General features: G+C 40.8%; 3 protein-coding genes across 9 annotated transcripts in view; 2 read left to right on the forward strand and 1 right to left on the reverse strand.

Moving 5' to 3' along the window:
- The window catches only part of atg13 (ATG13 autophagy related 13 homolog (S. cerevisiae)), a 19,682-nt gene extending 7,153 nt beyond the window's left edge, over positions 1 to 12,529 (reverse strand). Inside the window, exons 1-12 of one of the 3 annotated variants that reach the window (XM_047815350.1) lie at positions 12,336 to 12,529; positions 11,543 to 11,623; positions 11,333 to 11,413; positions 11,126 to 11,245; positions 8,637 to 8,683; positions 8,387 to 8,527; positions 8,232 to 8,272; positions 6,104 to 6,200; positions 5,353 to 5,451; positions 5,028 to 5,121; positions 4,266 to 4,364; positions 103 to 198 (exon numbers count right to left, since the gene is read on the reverse strand). In XM_047815350.1, coding sequence (XP_047671306.1) covers positions 103 to 198; positions 4,266 to 4,364; positions 5,028 to 5,121; positions 5,353 to 5,451; positions 6,104 to 6,200; positions 8,232 to 8,272; positions 8,387 to 8,527; positions 8,637 to 8,683; positions 11,126 to 11,245; positions 11,333 to 11,413; positions 11,543 to 11,611 — 984 coding nt within the window. In that variant the 5' untranslated portion in view covers positions 11,612 to 11,623; positions 12,336 to 12,529. The remainder of the gene's footprint in view (positions 1 to 102; positions 199 to 4,265; positions 4,365 to 5,027; positions 5,122 to 5,352; positions 5,452 to 6,103; positions 6,201 to 8,231; positions 8,273 to 8,386; positions 8,528 to 8,636; positions 8,684 to 11,125; positions 11,246 to 11,332; positions 11,414 to 11,542; positions 11,624 to 12,335) is intronic. The other 2 variants (XM_027133028.2, XM_027133029.2) reach the window with 2 other exon arrangements.
- Positions 12,530 to 12,807: 278 nt separating this feature from the next.
- harbi1 (harbinger transposase derived 1) lies at positions 12,808 to 15,697 on the forward strand. Of its 3 annotated transcripts, none has more exons than XM_027133052.2 (3): positions 12,808 to 12,964; positions 13,804 to 14,488; positions 15,173 to 15,697. In XM_027133052.2, exons 2-3 carry the CDS (start codon positions 13,819 to 13,821, stop codon positions 15,547 to 15,549), a joined length of 1,047 nt encoding a protein of 348 aa, XP_026988853.1. In that variant the 5' UTR covers positions 12,808 to 12,964; positions 13,804 to 13,818; the 3' UTR covers positions 15,550 to 15,697. The 3 variants fall into 3 exon arrangements, with proteins under 3 accessions (XP_026988853.1, XP_026988854.1, XP_047671339.1); XM_027133053.2 differs by lacking the exon at positions 12,808 to 12,964 and adding an exon at positions 13,014 to 13,198; XM_047815383.1 differs by lacking the exon at positions 12,808 to 12,964 and adding an exon at positions 13,014 to 13,191.
- Positions 15,698 to 17,051: 1,354 nt separating this feature from the next.
- On the forward strand, positions 17,052 to 20,550 carry zgc:110699 (uncharacterized protein LOC325371 homolog). 3 transcript variants are annotated; one of them, XM_047803846.1, is made up of 7 exons: positions 17,052 to 17,342; positions 17,481 to 17,561; positions 17,710 to 17,766; positions 17,869 to 17,942; positions 18,769 to 18,916; positions 19,232 to 19,325; positions 19,812 to 20,550. In XM_047803846.1, exons 2-7 carry the CDS (start codon positions 17,492 to 17,494, stop codon positions 19,999 to 20,001), a joined length of 633 nt encoding a protein of 210 aa, XP_047659802.1. In that variant the 5' UTR covers positions 17,052 to 17,342; positions 17,481 to 17,491; the 3' UTR covers positions 20,002 to 20,550. The 3 variants fall into 3 exon arrangements, with proteins under 3 accessions (XP_047659802.1, XP_047659775.1, XP_047659739.1); XM_047803819.1 differs by having other exon boundaries at positions 17,053 to 17,369; positions 18,769 to 18,982; XM_047803783.1 differs by having other exon boundaries at positions 17,053 to 17,342; positions 18,769 to 18,982.
- The last annotated feature ends 496 nt before the right edge of the window (positions 20,551 to 21,046 follow it).

A 21,046-nucleotide genomic window follows, 5' to 3' on the forward strand; every position in this document is an offset into this window, starting at 1 on the left:
TTCATTGCAGGCTAAATAGACAAGAACAAGGTCCATTAGCTCCTGTCTGGGGGATGTTTTTAAACGCACAGTGGAAAAACACTCTGTGGGTTATTGAAGTACCTGGTGTGGGTGGGCAGCAGCAGTGTAGGCAGTAGGATGGCACAAATCTACTGGCCCCAGGAGGGGAGTCTGATATGACAGACGAGAAGTGCAAAGCTAAAACAAAGAGAAAGCAAACAAAGGAGAGTGTGAGAGAGTGAAAGAGAGGGAGAGCACGAAAAGAGAGAGAGAGAGAGAGAGAGAGAGAGAGAGAGAGAGAGAAAGAGATTACTTGGTTAAACCTGAAAGATCATTACGATTCCATTTCCACTTTTAATGTATTTAGCACATGAACGTACAATTAACATGCAGCTGTATGAATAAAAGTGCAAAGTTCAGCCTGTGTACTGCACAGTAACTTCTAAACAAGCCTGATAAAGCAATAGACTCTGCCCCTTCTGACCACATGATTTTGTTTCACAACGGGAAATGGAAACCTATCGGATTCTACAATGGAGGTGGAAATACAGTATCTAAGGCCATATGAGAAGTAAATTGTGGGACTCAATTAAAGTCCAAATAGTTGGTGTTCTCAGACAGGTCAGGAACAGAAGCCACATTTAGGTCTAAAATTCCTTTAAGACAGTATCTGAGTAGAGATTGTAATTTGCTTGGACATTTTATACGCGAGTGAGTGAGTGTGTGTGTGTGTGTGTATTGTATTTAGTAGACCATGGTGGTGGTTGTTACGTTTTCAGGTCTGTGACTGCTTTTCGACGGTTATAACACTTAAACTACATAACTGATGACTTGTAAACATATCCAGGAGAAGCCCAGCGAGTCTGGCACATGAATGAATAAAACACTTTTAAATGATTTTATTAGCAGGAGGAGAGATTATGTTTCCAGTAGACTTACAGTTTCTTGCCTGCCTACATGCATATACATGCAGGTCCATAAGTATTTGGACAGTGACTGTAACGTTAACATTTTGAAAACAAACTTTAATTCAAAGGGGTTTTTCCAAATCTAACAAGTTACTGGACAAACTTACATAAAGAAACCATGGACAAACATTAGTACTTGGAAGCAAATCTCTTGTAGTCTGTAACAGCCTGAAAACTATGAACATGTTCACAAAATGCCAGAGTTTTCTCCCAAGACTTTACTTTACTGCAGCTGCTTTAAGGTGCTGCTAGTTTGTGTGTCTTTCTGCCTACATTAAGTTAAATGCAAGCTCAGACAGGACGAGGATTTTACACAATACGGTTTGGGACTTTATCCGTCAGTTCCATCAGCAGCTCATACACACTCCTGCCCGAACACTGCCTCCACCAGGTTTGGCAGATGATGCAGTTTGCTTGGGATCATGAGCTCTTTTCATCACTGTTTCATCTGTCCAAAGAACCCTGTTCCAGAACTGCACAGGCTTTTTAATTTCTCTCTTTCTATTTTTTTTCAGACAAGGGAAGTCGTGGCCTAATGGTTAAAGAGTTTGACGCCTAACCCTAAGGTTGAGATGCCCTTGAGCAAAGCACCACTAGAATTAGAGCTGAAAGTCTACATTTCAAACACAGATTGGTTTTTGAACAGAACCAAAACGACCCAAATTGAGTTGGTTTACATCGACCCATTATACGACTATACGGTGCACGCATACACACAGTAACGCAACCAAACAGATTTAAAGGATTTAAAAAACATCCCATTCTTTTTATTCACCAAGTCTCAAGGTACATTCGACCCCATTCTCCCCCTTTCACCTCTTTCTTTCTTTGCACAGCTGAAGAAAACAGGAATTCCAATACATCCTTTTTTGTCTCATAATATATGTGTGATGTCATAGACAAGCCAGTTCCTCAATCTCTCTATTTTTATTTGTGTGGCTAAAATAGGACCACAATTGCACAACAGCATCAAGCTTGATCAGGCGAGTTCCGTTACTGCTGGTCTCATGCCAACCAGTCAGGAAACCCAACTGATGCTGCTTACAATAAGTCATGAGTTACGTGGCAAGTGACTTCTGTCAGGCTGGAAGGAAATGAATCATCGATCAGCTCGTGTTTGGGCTTGATGAATTTTAGCGTAGACCTGATTGATATGAAACACCAGTTTCATCAGTTTGTGTGTAAATGTTAGTTTAGTGAACAATCTTCTTTAACTGGGCACAAACAAATGAAGCGGGAGTTTGTGCCACAGTGAGACAGTCACCCACACAATCATGCCAGACTATTTATAAATATATAAAATATATAAATATAAAAATATATTTATTTATTTATATAAAAATATATAAAAATATTTATACAATCTGACTATTTATAAATTAAATAGTACCTCATGACATTTAAATATTGAAATAGGTACTTAAATAAATTCATATATACTTATTTATAATCCAAATTGAATTAGACTCAATAAGTCTGAACTGAAATGTATACGGATCCTTTTTGAAGCAATTTTAAATAATTTTTAAGTTTTAATTTTTAATTTAAAATTAATTTTCTTTTTTTTAGAAAATAAATTAAAATTTTTCATTTCACATCTACATTAACAGGCCAGTTCAGATTATGTTGTGTTACATGTTATATCTGATGCCACAAAGTCATGAGTTCCAATTTACTAAAAAGAAACAGATAGATAGATAGATAGATAGATAGATAGATAGATAGATAGATAGATAGATAGATAGATAGATAGATAGATAGATAGATAGATAGATAGATAGATAGATAAAATGAGCAGAAAGCACACTGAGAGGCAGACAGACAGGCAGAGACAGACAGACAGACAGGCAGGCAGAGACAGACAGGCAGAGACAGACAGGCAGAGACAGACAGGCAGAGACAGACAGAAAGAGACAGACAGAAAGAGACGGACAGGAAGAGACGGACAGGAAGAGGCAGACAGACAGGCAGGCAGGCAGACAGACAGACAGACAGACAGGCAGAGACAGACAGGCAGAGACAGACAGACAGGCAGACAGGCAGAGACAGACAGGCAGAGACAGACAGACAGACAGGCAGACAGGCAGAGACAGACAGGCAGAGACAGAGAGGCAGATACAGAGAGGCAGAGACAGAGAGGCAGAGACAGAGAGGCAGAGACAGACAGACAGGCAGAGACAGACAGACAGGCAGGCAGACAGACGAAATAAGAGCTCTGAAACAGTGGGGTGAAGAGTGGAGTGAAGGTACAGAAGGATAAACAACATCAGTGTTAGATTATGAGAGCAAACATGACAGAGGAAGAGGGAAAATTCACCACAAGGAGGTTTGAGCATGTTTCATTTATAAGACTCGTATTAAAACGTGCACAAACCTGGGTACCTAATGCAGTGCAGAAATAATGAGCCTCATTATAATTAGATCATAAGCTGCATAATCTTTCCTTTAGATGTTCTTATAACTGCTGGTTTTAAACAACAGAAATGTTTTATTATCTGCGTTTTATTGTAGGCTGTGTTCAGACCCGAGACATCGCCTCTAATATCCTCAGATCAGCCAAGCCTAATTTAGCAACCATAAAGAAATGGGACAATAATCTTTAAATATTTTCCAGCTCAAGCTTTTCAGGTAACACTGACTGGGAGGAAATCCGTTCGCTTTAGCTCGGAGCTTCATCTGGGTGCTTTTCTTGTAATAAGAGAAGTAAATAAATCAAGAATGATGTCTGTAACTGGACCATCGGATCAAAAAAATCAGTCTATACGCTTTATGTGCACGAGCAGATTTCTTTGCATGTCAGTATTAAAATCCCAATGAATTAAACTGCACTGGTTAGAATGTGTATTGAGCTTAGAGTGTAATGAGATTGGTTGTAGACTGGTTTATTTTATCTGTAGGATGGTCAGACGATGTCAGCCCACGCTTCTGTTTACATGGGTGTGTTACAGTATGTTCGGTTTGTTATTGCTCAAAAGTCAATGGATTTAAGTTTTGATTGCTGACTAAATTCTAACCCTAACTCTCATACACTTGTGTGTGTAATTGCTAAGAGCTGCAGTGTCTCATGCATTTAACACCCGTGTGATGGATTAGAACAGTGTGGCAATTTCATATTACAGCACATCATATAACATTTTGCACTGCAAACAATACAATTTGTACAGAATATTTTTTTGCTTTTAATCTCAGTTAGGCAGCATTTCTTTCTTATGTTAGTATGTTGTTATTATTATTATTATTATTATTAAAACTGTAAGTCACCCTCCACACTCACACACACATGCTCAGAGGACTCACTTGCTGTGAGAAGCCCGGCCCCATCACAGGGACCTTCAGAGTGGCCGTCAGAGCAGGTTTAGGACTTTTACTATGTGCCTGACTTACTGTACACAGACACTACAATCACACACATGTACACAAGAAACAAAAGAAAAGAAAGAAGGAACAACAAGAAATGAAAACACAACCACACTAACAAGAGGAAGAAAAGAAAGACGACGAGACTGAAGAAGAAATCAGGAGATGAAGATAATTATGACCGATAGTGAATATCAGTGAAATGAACAAAACTACACTGTGCCACACTGAAAATGAAGGACAGGGACGTGGTCAGGATTAGACAGTGGAGCTGCCTGAAGAAACCTGATGAGTCTCATTAACGCTATTTTCAGATATTGTGCAGGTTTAGTTTTCAGTTCCTCTGAAACGTCGACATCATGCAAAAAAATGCAAAAACATAATGCAAAAAAAACCTTTGCATTAATGCTGCATTCTTGACGTCGCTGTACAATTCATCTGATTTTATTCGTTTGTTTCTTCACTGTAACGTGTTTGAAGCCACTTTGAAATGTGTCAGCGTGCCTTTTTACCCAGTAACAGATCAGCTTCAGTTCACACACAAGAGCCTCCTCATGTTAAAATTTAAACACTGTCAATTTTCCTATAAAGTGCACAAGTGTTATCTCTGTGTGTATGTGCCATGTGTCACTGTGTAGAACCAGGAGATAAAATCACTACAAGGAAACGTTTTGTGTGCTGCGTGTTCGGCCGGGTTTCTACCTGAGAAGGTGGAGAAGTGGAAAAGGAGGTGGTGCACACTTCCTGCGAGTCCTCCACTCCAGCATAAACCCCTCCTTCTTCCTCACCTGGAGCTCTGAGACAGGAAGAGTGAGAGAAACAATAACTTGTGAATAAGAAAATCTTGAAAGAAAACAGAAAATTAAAGCGAGTGTCAACACTGAGTGTTTCCATGGATACGGTTAAAACTATGAGCTACCAAACTGTGGTTACTGTGTTAAACTACAGAACCAAAAGAGGTCTGAATCGTGCAAACTAACACACATCTGAGTCAGTGCTACAGAAGTGTAATGTAACAGACAAGCACCTGTAGTTGCAGGGGTGCATGAGGGCTGTGTTCCCGAGCGGACGCTCCACAAAGTGGTCTATGATGATGCCCATGATGGGACCCGTCCTCTCAAACTGCCTGCAAGCACGACACAAAAAAACCACTTCATCTTTTTTTTTTTTTTTTTTTTTAATCAACAGACTGTGAAGTGAAATGTTTCAGTACAGTTTGTATACCCAGGACAAAATAAGCAGCAATGTGCAGAGCTGAGTGCAGCACTTTTACAGATGCACTATGAAGGACGATACTCAGGTTTCTACATTACTATGATGACATAAGACATTATTAGTAAGGACTCTCTTACACCTGAGTGGTAACTTACAGGGTTACTGCAGGAATATTCAGCCTAAACTCTAAGCACTAAAAACCTAAAGTGAAGGAGGAGCCTGAGACAAGCCTGGGAGAACTGGGCAGGAACACAGACTGGATGGCATGGTGGTCCACACTCTCAGACACACACACACGTACTCTCTCAGACACACACACACGTACTCTCTCAGACACACACACGTACTCTCTCAGACACACATATTTGTGTAGGTCTGCTTTCACATGGATATCACAAACATTTTTATTGTGTTCCCCCCAAGGGTAGAGTTGCTGCTTCACAGCTGCAGAGCCCTTAGTTCAACACAGACTTCAGTTTATTGTCTTACAAGGAATTGCGATGTGTAAGGAATAAATGTATGTTGTTTAAATGTAGAAAGTTAATCTATTCTTCTTTTTGTACCTGGAGGACATGAGGGCCAGATTGGTGCGGTATGCACAGGAGAGTGTGAGAGTTCCTGTAGGAGTACCTACAACTCCTACACGTACTGTCTGAAAACCTGTACAAAGGGGAGAGAGAGAGAGGGAGAGAGAGAGAGAAAGAGAGAGAGGGGGGAGAGAGAGAGAGACAGAGAGAGAAAGGGAGAGAGGGGGAGAGAGAGGGAGAGAGAGAGAGAGAGAGAGAGAGAGAGAGAATGAGAGAGAGAGAGAGAGAGAGAGAAAGAGAGAGACAGAATGAGAGAGAAAGAGAGAGAGAGAGAGAGAGAAAGAGAGAAACCCACAAAAATAAGTAAAACAACAGGGAGAGACATCCTGATAAGGATCCTGATTTTTTTTTAACTTTTGGACTGAACCAGGCCTAAAAAACCTACCAAATTTTCCTTGCCTATCAAAAGCAAGATAACATTATTGTTTATTGCCTAAATAACCTACACAGTGTCTAGTAGCCATCTGAAGGTGATAGTTAAAAAGTGATACATATCCACAAACCATAAAGAGTGCAAAGGACAAGAAAACCTAGAAACATAGCCTGCTGTATCGTAAATATCGTAAATATTCTAAAAGATCAGGAAACTAATCAGTAATTTTAGGCAAATTCAAATTCAGATGACGACAATAATAAGGCATTTAGAACTAAATATCTCCCACAATTGAATCATAATGTTCCAGAGAAGTGAAGCTTGCCTTGGTTCTGTCCAGGCAAAACTTAACAGTGTCAAACTATTGGCATGAGCTGAGAAGCAAACACAAGGAGGAAACCAGTCCTGCAGTCCTACCACCTGCCCACAGGCTCCAATCCATGACACTATGCTTCAAAGCATCTCACAAGATTTTCTGCCCTTCATCACCACAATCATCAATGGATCCATAGCATCAGTTTAGGTACCAACTACCTTTAAGAGAGCAAGAGTTATTCCTGCTCTCCTGCATCCATCAGACATCAGCAACTATATGAATTCTCTCATTTCTTTCTGAAAAAAATTCTTGAAGGAATTGTTTAGAATCAAATGTCTCTCTGTCTATCTCAGAAGAAACAGCTTTAACACAGTACACTCCAGAGGGACTGGCCTTTTAGCTGTCTCTGGGAAGCTACATACTGCTAGATCAGCCTGCTGAACTGGTCCTGCTGTCTCCCACAGAGGAGACACACTACAGCAGACCCTCGACATCCTGCACAGGTTCAGTCAGACCTGGGACCTGACTATACACCCAAACAAAACAAAAGGTTGTACAACAGAGGTGAGGGAAAAAGATGAAACTTCAACCTTGTTATGACCAAAATTGACCATGTTACTTCACATACCTCAGGCTGAAATTCAGTGCAAACGGGAAGCCCAACTTGGCTGTAAATGAACTAAACCATTAAAATAAATCTATTCAAGTCCAAATCCCAATTAAAATCTGTCGGAAAATATTCAATCAGTTACTGAACCTATTGTACTATATGGCATTGAAGACTGGGGTCTTCTCCTGAATCATCTCCTGAATCCTGAATTCCACAAATGGGACAAAAAAAAACCCCAAAAACAACCATAGCAGAATTAGGATTAGGCCAATACCCTGTTTTTAAAGCACATTGAGAAAACAGCCATCAAATTTTGGACTCATCTAAAATTGAGTGACCCTCAAACCCTTAAAAACCATAAAGCAAACTGAAAAAGGTCCACTTACTCAGCTTGTCCTGAGGCTACACAAACAAGCTAATCTGACAAGCACAACTAACACTAACCAGCCTGCGGAACCTAACAACAAGTGTCCAGAGTCACTGACAATAAGGATGAGGTTCCCTTCTGAATCTGGTTCCTCTCAAGGTTTCTTCCTCATATCATCTCAGGGAGATTTTAAGGTACAGACTCAGTAACCACAACCTGTGTGTACACCAGTGTGTATACTTGCTTGGTCTTATAAATTTTGCTTTCATTCCTTTGAAATACATTCACAATTTGTCATGCCCATAAAGCTCATTTGAATAGAATTGAAAGAGGAAGACAGAGAGAGAGAGAGAGAGAGAGAGACATGTTTTGTTAGACTGAATGACTGTGTATAATGTAAACTAATAATCCCAGTAATCCTACTTTGTAAAGTCTTACCTTCACCCAGTCCTGTTAACTGCACATCGCCAAAATATATCCTGCCAATGAAAGGACCAAATAAATGACCTAATCAATGCTGATTACAGATGATTTGAGTGTGTATACAGGGATCAGTGTGTGTGTGTGTGTGTGTGTGTGCGCGTGTGTTTTACCTGTACAGGATGACATAATCATGGCCTTGATTGCGTGACAGTTTGTAAGCAGGGGTTACTCTGGTGATGGCCAGGAGAGATTTCAGGAGCAGGGACAGACGCGTGTAAACCGTGTAGGAGACTTTAATGTCCTTTTCACACCTGAAACGAGGCCATTCATTCACCTTTAGCCTTCACTACACTGGTACTGCAGATTAGAATGTGAGGTATACGGTCAGCTCTAGATACAATAATGTGTAATGTGACTCACTTCTCGTTCATCTCCAAGCACCATGTTTCCAGTTCCATTGAATCCCCCTGCGTAGTGGACAATTACGTTACACTGGGAAACAGTTCTCACATTACTTGCATAGCTGCTTTGCACACAGACCCACCCTGCTCATGTAAATAAACCTCTTTCTTCTTTACACGGCTTAAATATCAGTGTCCTGAAAAGGTTAGGTGAGAAAAGCAGAGAAACTTTGGGTCTGGCTTCATATACAGTTTGTTTCATTTAAGATGATAAACTGAAGTGAGTTAAGGCACATAGTACAAATATCACCAGAAGTGCTGTTAAATAAGGTTGTAAAGGGTTGTGACGTGTGATGAGAAACTCATTATGCATGATCAATTTGTACACTAGGCCTAACATTTATATTGCATTTCTTTCCTTCTTTCCTTTATTTATAGAGCACAATAAAACACAGCATGTGACCAATGTGCTGTAGAAAGATAAAAAGAATGAGGTTTTATATACAGTGTAAATCGTGTAGAAAGTGAACTAATGTAGAAATATAAAAAACATATTCCAGCTCCAATATGTATAACCTTAAAAGCCAAGGATTAAAAATGTTCTCTGAAACGGAGAAGAAGAAGAAGAAGAAGAAGAAGAAGAAGAAGAAGAACACACAGACACACACACAGAGACAGACACACACACAGAGACAGACACACACACACAGAGACAGACACACACACACAGAGACAGACACACACACACAGAGACAGACACACACACACAGACAGACACACACACACAGACAGACACACACACAGACAGACACACACAGACAGACACACACACACACACACACACACACACACAGACACACACAGAGACAGACACACACAGAGACAGACACACACAGAGACAGACACACACAGAGACAGACACACACAGAGACAGACACACACAGAGACAGACACACACAGAGACAGACACACACAGAGACAGACACACACAGAGACAGACACACACACAGAGACAGACACACACACAGAGACAGACACACACACACACACACACACACAGAGACAGACACACACACACACACACACACACAGAGACAGACACACACACACACAGAGACAGACACACACACACACAGAGACAGACACACACACACACAGAGACAGACACACACACAGAGACAGACACACACACAGAGACAGACACACACACAGAGACAGTCACACACACAGAGACAGACACACACACAGAGACAGACACACACACAGAGACAGACACACACAGAGACAGACACACACAGAGACAGACACACACAGAGACAGACACACACACAGAGACAGACACACACACAGAGACAGACACACACAGAGACAGACTCTGTGAATCAACCAGCATTCCAAATCAGTTTTCTTGCTGCTAAAATGAAACTTAAAATGAAAATTCAAACTGAGTCTCCAAAAGAATTGCAGCAAATTTTTCAAGATGCAGGGTAAGGTAAGCCTGAGCCTACTGATGTTTTTGTTTGTGGACAGAGGAAAAGGGAAGGATCCAGGAACTCATATAATGACAGCATCTCGGCATGGACCACACATGGAACCTTGAGGTAGACGAGCTTCAACAGCAGCAGAAGACCACATCAGGTTCCTCAAAATGGACAAAATCACCTGGCCTTTTTCCAGTCTTCAACACCAAAGGCAACAAATGATCCTCCTGAGACCTTCACAGTGCAGGAAGATCTCAGGAGATCAGCAGTGTCTGAAATATTCAAACCTGCTCGTCTGGCACCAACATCAACACAGTTACTGTAGCAGAAATCACACACTTTCTCCATTCTGTTTGATATGAAGAATAACTGAATCTCATGACCTAGATCTGCAGAACTGGCTGATTAGATAACTGCATGAATGTGCTGGTAGATGATGAGTACATGTTCTGAAAAGTGGCATTATGCCATGGATGGCCAAGTAAGCGTTCAGGGAAGAGCTTTCGCATCATGGAGGCAAACACGGAGAGAATGAGTAGGAAATCCTTCCTGCAGGCCAACCGGGCCCTTAACCAGGAGAACACCTAGAGCCTGAACCCTTTCTGGACTTTTCAGTACTTCCACGACACCTACAACCTCAGTCGGACTTTTACACAAATGGCACTTTAACAGTATATAAGACATTATGTTTTATTCCTTATTTTATTTATTTTTTTATTCTCTATCTTAGTGTAATTGGCTATTTTCATATCAAGAGCAGTCATGTCATAAAAAAAGCATTTCGGTACATGTCGTATTATGCGTGATTGTGTATGAGACAAATATAAAATGATTTTGAACCAAAACAAACACAAAGATAACAAAACAGCATATGGACAAATAAACTCCTTCTAGTTCTATATCTATAGTCTGTGTTAAGATTCACACCATCAGAACATATGTACTGGTCATAACAGAATTCCCCACTTCACTTAACGTGTAACATCTGTGACCTTCATTTCACCATATTCTTTACACACACATTTACCTCTGATGTTTTCAGGGAAATCTCCACACACATGGAGCGTCCAACAGTGGGCAGCTGTCCGGCCAGAGCTTTTTTAGCTTCATGGGTCACCTCTGGGATGTCTTTAATTGCCAGGGTGAACTAAATTAAGTGAAGACAAACACAAACATTAAAAGCAGAGCACAGGTTTCCTATCTAATGTTTAAAAGGAGCTGGTGCAGGGTTTACCCAGTCTGAGCCTGTGGGGGAAGAGGACGAGCGAGTGCAGATCTTCTCACCTAAACGAGCCTGTACTATCACCTGCACTGTCTATTTACACACACACACAAAACCACACGTTTCATCATAACTGATAACTGTTCTTGACAGTAACATAACTCTAGGTATTGTACAGCTTAGGCACAGCATGGTTAGGAGGGAAACAATGGCAACTCAAACCTTTAAGACAAAAAATTTTATGAATTTGTCCAAGTCTTTCCTGTCCTGTGGGCTCAGATCGCTGTCCATCCTGATCCGAGCCTGTGAGAGAGAGAGAGAGAGAGAGAGAGAGAGAGAGAGAGAGAGAGAGAGAGAGGGAGGGAGGGAGGAAGGTATATGGAGTTTTTGTTAGAGAAATTACAATTTCAGGTGAGAACAGGTGAGCTTGCTGATTTGTCTAGACCACAGGTTCTAAACCCTGGTCCTGGACGACCCACTGTCCTGCACCTTTTGGTGTCTTTCCTGCCTTTTTCACCCATTCCAAATGAAAAAGTACACAGTTATAGAGCAGGGGCGGCACAATGGTGCAGCACTTAACACTGCTTCCTCACAGCTCCAGACTCCAATTACTTTCTGCTCCTTCTCTTTCTCGTATTCACGTTTCCTCATGTCCCACATCATGCCCTGTGTTTCTGGGATTGCCTCCGGATCCAGACCAGGATAAAGCTCTGCAGTCTTTCATCCCACAAACTGTTCCACCTGAGCACTCGTTGTCTACATCCCAGACAGCACACAGCTGTACTTTACAGTAGCTGTCCCTTACAACAATAACATGTCAATAGCACCTGGACGTTCATCACTGTGTCAACAGAGCTTCAATGTCGTCTGATATACACTTCATGTCAACTATTATCATCATCTTCTCTGTCTCCAAGAGACTGAAGAGGTCTAGTTTTGTCTAATCTGAAAAACTGAAGTCAATATTATTGCTAACGCTGTTGTGCTAATGCTAGCTAACATACAACATACTTACTTTTCATCACAGACTCTTCACATTCGCCACTTATGCTTCAGATTTGCTTTAAATCTCACTTTACAACGCGTACGCTTTGTATAAAATATTACAATACAGACAAAAAGGTTGTCAAGTCATCACAACGCCAAAGCATGCTAAGTCTGCCATTTTTTGTTTATGTTATTAAGCAGTTAGGTCACTAACATGACGTGTTCAAGTAGGTAATTCGGGATCAGCAGATTCGTCATTCTGTATTAACCTCAGGATTCTCGGTCAAAAAAAGTTCTTAATCAAGAACAAAGTACCATAAGAAATAAAGTGTATTTTTCTCTCTTTTTAGAATGTCGGTAAATTTATACAGGGTTTTTAAAGCAGACTGTTTAAACTACACTTGTCGTGTAACGAAAGTAAAGACCGTGTTCTACACGATAGAGATATGTGTTATATTACTATATAATTATGTTATATAATAATAAAACCATAAATATACACAAAACGATTCGTAGGAAAAAAATGTTTTACTTGTGATTGGAAAAATCCGTGTAGTTAAAAACAGATCTGGAAAAGTGTTTAAACGAGACTTTTAACGTGAAAAGTGTGGAGTGAGATTTCAAAATGGCGGCGTAAACAAACCAGCAGCGTTTCTGGTAACGTAGCTGTGAAATATTCTAAATCAATTTGAATCTGTATTAACATCATTATTGTTTTATATATTATATAAATTATATATTAACTATTACCAGTTTTATTCCAAATGCACTTCAAGACATTTAAGACAAACAATAGGATAGTCGTTTAGTAATTTGGTTTTAATACAGATTAGTTTTGTGAAGCCTTATCAGGAGTCCAGACCTTACCAGGAATAGGGGCTGTGGTATGAAGTATGCTCTTTATTTAAGAAATCCCAACATCATTGATAAATATCAATCTAAAGGTTATTGGTGCTAATGTTATTTCAGCATTTCTGCTGCCTTTTATTTGCATTTACTCAACCATATAAACACACACCCCTCACACACACTCTTCACCCTCCTGACGTCTGGAAAAAGGTACCAAAGTATTCAGGCCCTCATGACCAGACTGTGTAACAGTTTCTTTCCACAAGCCATCAGACTCCTTAATACTGAACTGAACTGTACTGTACTGAGCACAACATACACACACACACACACACACACACACACACACACACACACACACACACACATATGCACAATCCTGCACTGTCTTGTTTGTATTGTCCTGCACTGTTTGCACCAGGTTGCACAGATGCACTAATGTATCTAGGACTAACTTAAATCCTTAGCTCTGTCTTTGTTTTATGTACCACCAGGTGAAATGTCTCATTTTCCATTAAAAGCTTCTTGACTCAATAATTTTGTACACAGCGTAACACTGGTCAAAATCTTTGTGGTAAACTGTAAATGATCTGAAGAATTATGTTCCTGTGATGTTCATATTTCAAACTCTGGTACATTTTTTACAGATCATTTCATTCGCAATGGCAATCCCTATCGCGATCCTGGACTGTGACCTGTTGCTCCACGGCCGCGGACACAAAACCCTGGATCGCTTTGACATCGAATCCGTATCAGATGAGTTTCTGTTGACGACGTTTGGTTTCCCACGCGAGTTCATCTATTACTTGGTGGAGCTGCTGAAGGACAGCTTGTTAAGACGCACACAGAGGTCACGAGCGATCAGCCCAGATGTTCAGATTCTTGCAGCTTTGGGTTTCTACACATCAGGCTCCTTTCAGAGCAAGATGGGTGACGCCATAGGCATCAGTCAGGCCTCTATGAGTCGCTGTGTCTCTAACGTCACCAAAGCTCTTATGGAGAAAGCCCCAGAGTTCATCGGCTTCACCAGGGACAAAGCCACCGTGCAGCAGTCTAAAGAAGAGTTCTACAGAGTGGCAGGGATTCCTGATATTTTAGGAGTTGTAGACTGTGCACACATAGCAATAAAAGCACCGAATGCTGAGGATTCATCGTATGTTAATAAGAAAGGCTTCCACTCCATTAACTGCCAACTGGTGTGCGACGCCCGAGGGTTGTTGCTGAGTGCTGAGACACATTGGCCTGGCAGTCTCACAGACAGAGCTGTTTTTAACCAGTCTAGTGTTTGCAAGCTGTTTGAGGAACAAATGAACCACGAGGGCTGGCTTTTAGGTGAGAGGAACAGAAAAGAGCCTTTTTTTTAGTTTATATGAATTATTTAAGTAAGTATTTGTCCATCTGACATGTTATATGCTTTTCAAAAGAAAGAGAGATCACTGCCATTAGGAAAGAAATGACTCTGTATTGATTTGTACTGCCACTTCCCTCTGACCGGTAACTGTTTATATGCAATATTAAGTCGTGTCCCAATAGCCTTAGTCTCTAGCCTGATGTTTGTGTGCTTCATGCAGTTCACTTCCAAGTCCTCCTCTAATTGTCTGCTCATTCCACAAGAATGTGCTGTTTCTCCTAACTGTGTCGTTAATCAGTCCCAGTAGGGGCAGTTGTGGCCTAATGGTTAGAGAGTCTGATTCGTAACCCAAAGGTTGTGGGTTCGAGTCTCGGGCCGGCCACGACTGAGGTGCCCTTGAGCAAGGCACCAAACTCCCCAACTGCTCCCCGGGCACCGCAGCATAAATGGCTGCCCACTGCTCCGGGTGTGTGTTCACGGTGTGTGTGTGTTCACTGCTGTGTGTGTGCACTTTGGATGGGTTAAATGCAGAGAACAAATTCTGAGTATGGGTCACCGTACTTATCCGTATGTCACGTCACGTAGGGTGACGCTGCGGTTCTTCACATTTAACACCTACTCGTGTAGTGGATTTCTGAGAGATTTTCTGTTTAATGTCTTTGCAGGAGATAATCACTATCCTCTGCGAAAGTGGCTGATGACCCCGGTCCCGAATCCAGAGACTCCGGCAGATTACCGCTACAACCTGGCTCACGTGACCACGCACGAGATCGTCGACCGTACGTTCCGCGCTCTCCAGACACGTTTCCGATGCCTGGATGGAGTCAAAGGCTATCTGCAGTACTCGCCTGAGAAGTGTTCTCACATCATCCAAGCCTGCTGCGTCCTCCATAACGTCTCGCTGCAGTCCGGACTGGACGCCTGGACCTTCGAGAGGACTGAGGCCACTGACCAATCAGAAGAGAGCAACGATCCAACAGAAAAAGTTGACCAGGAGGCACTGAGAGTCCGTCAAGAACTGATCCAGAATCACTTTAGCTAGAGCTGAGCTGGGACAGAACCACAGAAGTGTGTGAAGATGATTTAGAAGCAGCGAGAGGCGTCTACCGTGAACCCAAACGTGCTGATTTGTGTGTCTGTATGATGTGTTGCAGGGTGTAAACAAATACGAATACATTATTTGGAATGAACAGATAATGTGTACTTTTCTTTATTTATGTATGTATGTATTTATACTCTTCAGAGAAGGAAACCCACACACACACACACGCGCGCGCACACACACACACACACACAAAATGACTTGAGACCAGCTCACATAGGTAATAAACATGAGAGCTTCTGTTTCTCAGTTTTCTAATGGAAACAAGTTAAGAGTGCTGTGCACACATTTCAGAATTATTTTTAATACTTCATACAACACACACACACAAACACACCACATCCTGGGTACAGGGAAATAAATGTTCTGCTCTCCGAAAAATGATATCTTTGCAAATTGTTTAAGTGTGTATGTTTTATTTATTTATTTATTTATTTGTTTGTTTGTTTATTTATTTATTTAAATTAGCAACATTATTATTATTATTTTTAGTAGTAGTATATTTTTATTTAGTGTATATATAGTATATTTATTGGACTTGCATGAACCAACAACAAAAAAGAGATTCATTTGTAAATAGAGGGAACAGTGAAAGAGAAAAGAAGACAAAAACTTTGTATATCACAAAATGCAGTTTCAACACCCAGTGACAGCAGACCTGCTCACAATCACTGGAAACTGCGAATGTCTTTACAAAATGACTCCTACACTTTATTAAAGGCTATTAACAGCTAGCTCCTGTTATTAAAAGAAATAGAACATAGTGAAATCTGTAGAGTGTAGAGTTACAAAAAGTTTTCTTTTCGGTGTGGACGGACGGATAGATTTTTGTTAAATGGAGGTTATGGTTTTGAAACATTCTAATAAGCAGCATCTTGCTTAAGCATTCGTTAAATGGAAAGACAGAAAGCAGACAGGAGCGTCTGCTTCAGGACAAGAAGAACGTTCCATTCGTTTTTATTAGAATTTGTGAATATAAATGACGTCTTTTTTTCCCTGACTGCCCGTTTTTTGGGGATGATGAAGAGATAACAAATGCACAAATTGTGGAATCGTGTTCATTTGGTTTCGTTTTTTACTTAGAAGTCCCAAATTTGCACATTTCTTCAGTATTCTTTGTATTCGCTGGCTGCTGTGAAAGCCTCAAGAAGAAAACAGAGAGAGAGGTAAAAATATGAAATGTTGGACTTCTTTTCAGCCTATTGATGGCCTCACTTCCACAATTCCACAATAACCCCCCCTAAAAAAAAAGCTGAATACATAATCAATGATGAATGGGACTGGGTAATTTTAGCTGCAGGTAATGGCCACTTTACAGAGCAGACGGAATGTTTCTGCCGTCAGAGACCATAAATCAACCGCTTCCTTAATCAGAGAGCAAAGACGGTCCTGCAAGAGAAGACAGAAAATGACTCCACAGCGTCTCGGAAAGGAGTGATGAATGTAGAGGAGGAGTGGGAGGGAGGAAGAGTGAACACTTTGTGCTGTTAGTGAAGCGTGCAGTAGGCAGGCTGATGGTAATGTGAGGGAAGGCGTTGTGTGTGTGGCTCCGTCCCAATCCCACACATACAGTATGCTCTTAAGACTTGGCAAGTGCACTTCGGGTTTCTGTCATTTATCATAAAGCTGCAGATTTGCTGAGACCTCGAGGTTGTCAGGGGACCTTCAGGAACCTGAGCGGCTCTGACCTGCAGGACAACGTGGGGTCTGGATCACTCCAGGATCAATCGGACGTAAGGGACTGATTTGTTCTCGGATCAGTAAGTGATGTGTGTTAGATATTAGTAAACATGCTGTTAGATGAGCTGGATGTAATATAATATTATGATAGATATTAATGTATGTTAATAAATTAATGTTAATGTTCTCAGATAGAGCAAGAATGACAGAGACACGAAAAATTGCGAGAGCTAAACTGGTTCTGCTGGGACGAGAGAACTGTGGAAAGACGGGTAAAGGCAAAGGCTCACGTGGTGGATCTTACGGCCTATTAATAATAAATTGTCCTTCTATTAATAATATATCTCTTCCTTTTTGTGTCACTTCTGACTCTCTGCTTCTCTCACTGTTTCTCTCACACTCGTTTTGTTTAAAATCCAGCTCTGTGTGTGAGATTCATCACCAAGCGCTTCATTGGGGAGTATGACCATAAAAAGGGTAACACGCACAAACACACACAAACAGATTCACATTCCCAGTGAACCACGTTTTCAGTCTTCTAGCCATCTTGTCTGGTTCATGTTGTGTTTCTTGTCTCAGAGGTGACGTACAGGTGCCGCAAAATAGTGGACAAGGAAGCGATTGACTTGGAGATTTTAGACACAGTTAACAAGGTACACAGTTTTTAAATGTGAACCACACACAGCTCTGATTTGTACTATATCACATGCAGTAAGGAACAAACAGGTACATTAAGTGACTTAATGGGGCAACACAATACGACACAATCATTAGTTCATTGTTAACACGATCTTGACTTTTGCTCGCTGCCGTTTCAGAGGGTCGTACTATGCAAATGAGGCCTCGAACCGCTACCTGACCTTGTAATTCTGTGGTGCTTTGTATAAATCCATGCCATCGAACAAACAAAAACTGTTAATCAAAATAAATGAATGCATCTATATTAAGGCATCAATATGAATAAAATCAGAGCTTAAAGCTTTATGTAAATGTGTATCTCAATTATTCTGGATTATATTTACACACACGTGTTAAAAGTATATTATGGACTACAGGTATAACATTGTGTATTATGAAAAAAAAAATTCTGCTCATGGGTTTTGGTCTGTTATTGTGGTCGTCACCGTTGTTGGTCACAGCAGTCGTCTTCTCCGTGTGAGGGCTTATCTTCGTCCATCACCTACATGCTCGGGATCGTTCCTCGCTGTCACGCTGACAGTAAGCAGAGCTGTTGTGTTCATTCCAGTGCTCTCAGGTTCTTCTTCTTAACTGAGCATCAGCAGATTGTGTTTAGATATTTCTGAGTAAACACTAGAATCAGGATCAGAACTAGAAGTTACTGTTTCAATTCTTGCAAGTCCTGGGTTTGATCAGCTCCCTCTGCCAAAGACCAGGCCTGAAATCTCATACTTCCTTATTGTGTGTGTTTGTGTGTGTTTGTGTGTGTTTGTGTGTGTGTGTGTGTGTGTGCGTGCCCAGGAGTGTGTTGCACCAGGCGCCACCTCTCTGGAGAGCTCTATTAAATGGGCCGATGGATTTCTGATTGTGTATTCAGTGACGGACCGCAGCAGCTTTGAGGCTGTTGCACGCCTCAAGAGGCTCATTGATCACATCAGACAGAGCCTGGGTAAGACTGACCTCAGATCAGCTTCACTCCGGCTTTGTTCATGTCATGTGAGGTATTTTTCCGAAGGTAAATAATTCCAAGTTAAGATAAAGCTCTAGACCAGCAGTAAATATCTGTGTAACCTATAATTGTGTGATGTAAACATTCGAATGTCAGCGACTCTTAGGCTGTGTGTATGTGTGTGTTGTCCATCGTTTATGATGCCATAAATACCTTCTACCTCATTCCTTTTTATGATGGCCTGCTCTGATTTAGGAGTACAATGTTCTACAAAGTTCTGTGTGTGTGTGTGTGTGTGTGGTTTCCATTGCTTAGGAATCCCCACAGTGATTGTAGCAAATAAGAACGACATGGAAAATGGACGTGTTGTTAGGACAGAAGAGGGACAGGCTTTGGCCAGAGACCTGAGGTGTGTAAATCACACTGTGACACCAAAAGTGATTTGATATTTCAACATTCAGCAAGTAACCAATTAGAAAGTTTTGACATGTTGATGTAGCGAATAAGAAACAGAAATATGCCGCTTTTAGAATAGTTGAAGGAATACTTCAGATTTATGGCATTTGGCAGATATCTCATTTCCTTATCTTATCTGAGCAACTGAGGGTTAAGGGCCTTGCTCAGGGGCCTGGCTGTGCCAGCTTGGTGGACCTGGGGTTCAATCTAACAACCTTTGGAGCTGTAGGCCAACACTTTCACCAGTGAGCTGTCATGTGATGAGTCAAAACTGGGCAGAAATGGGGAAAAATTCCATTTGTTGAAATCACAAATAAATGTTGTTATTCCTCTCTGGGTGCTAAAGGTATAAATGTTGATATGATGCAGTTTTTATTTCTGTCTAAAACTAGTGTTATTATTTTAATTATTAGGCTTTTTGTCTGATTTGTTGTACCAGGTGTAGTTTTTTTGAGCTCTCCGTAGCAGAGTGCTCCTCAGCGGTGGAGGCAGCCTTCAGCCAGCTGATCCGCGAGGTTCGTGTGGAGATCCATCGCCACCTGTTAGCCGTGGACAAACGTTCACGTGTGCTTCAGATGAGACATGCGCTGAAGAATAAACTCACACGCAGCAAAACCATGCAGTGGTGATGCAGTTCTGGAGGTGTTCTGATATCCAGGTGTGCTGAGTACCCTCAGTCCATCAGTCAGGAAAAGGACGGGAACTGGGGAACGTCCTAGTAATGACTGGGTGATGGGAAAATTCCTTGCATTTACACAATTAGTTGACAGTTTATTAGGAACACCTAACCTATACCTTTACCATGTAGATGCACTTTTCTACACTAAAAAGCAATTCTGTGGGAATTACAAGAACACATGATAGTCATATATGTGCTTAAAGTGTCCTTTATACAGTAAAAATGATTTAGTGCCAACAAGTCAAGATGCTAATCTGAGCTGTAGGGAAGGTAAAACACACACACACACACACACACACACACACACACACACACACACACACACACACACAGAGCCATATTGGGAGATTCTGAACCTCCCATTTAAGTGACACAACCCATAAAATCCTTGCCATCCTGTTGAGGAAGATGTCTGAAAGTAAAACACTCACTCCAGGGAAATTTCAGGCCCCAGAAGTGGAAATACTGTATTAAAGCTTTCACAGCTGTATTTTACTCATTCTTCTTTTTGTGTGTTGGTGAAGAGAAATGTCAGGTGCAATGTATTTTGTGGCAGTTATCTTGTGTGATTTGTGACAAATCTGGGGATTTATAGCGTTGTCCCTGTTTACATTCACTGTATGCCCTATATATATATATATATATATATATATATATATACACATACATAAATATATATATATACAAATACATACATATATATATATATATATATATATACATACACATACATATATATATATATATACACACATACATACATATATATATATATATATACACATACATACATATACATACACATACACACATACATACACACACATGAGGTCTGGGAGAAGTCTCTGGTTTCCGGTGTGACTGAATTCTGACAGAAAAAAAGGAAAAACTAATGTTGGGGATTCGTTTTCTGTTTTTGGGACACAGTGACTAAAATGTACGAAACTATAAATACAGGTTTCTCCAAAATGTAAAAAATTATTTAATTTTAATCT

Source organism: Tachysurus fulvidraco, chromosome 1 (assembly GCF_022655615.1).
Source record: "Tachysurus fulvidraco isolate hzauxx_2018 chromosome 1, HZAU_PFXX_2.0, whole genome shotgun sequence".
Lineage (NCBI taxonomy): Eukaryota > Metazoa > Chordata > Actinopteri > Siluriformes > Bagridae > Tachysurus > Tachysurus fulvidraco.

Bases quoted from the DNA above. Each gene is read 5' to 3' on its own strand.
- zgc:110699 (XM_047803819.1), top strand. From the start codon at position 17,492: ATGACAGAGACACGAAAAATTGCGAGAGCTAAACTGGTTCTGCTGGGA. The intron at 17,767-17,868 runs GTAACACGCACA...TTCTTGTCTCAG, and splicing joins GGAGTATGACCATAAAAAGG to AGGTGACGTACAGGTGCCGC. The intron at 18,983-19,231 runs GTAAATAATTCC...TCCATTGCTTAG, and splicing joins TGTGAGGTATTTTTCCGAAG to GAATCCCCACAGTGATTGTA.
- harbi1 (XM_027133052.2), top strand. From the start codon at position 13,819: ATGGCAATCCCTATCGCGATCCTGGACTGTGACCTGTTGCTCCACGGC. The intron at 14,489-15,172 runs GTGAGAGGAACA...ATGTCTTTGCAG, and splicing joins CCACGAGGGCTGGCTTTTAG to GAGATAATCACTATCCTCTG.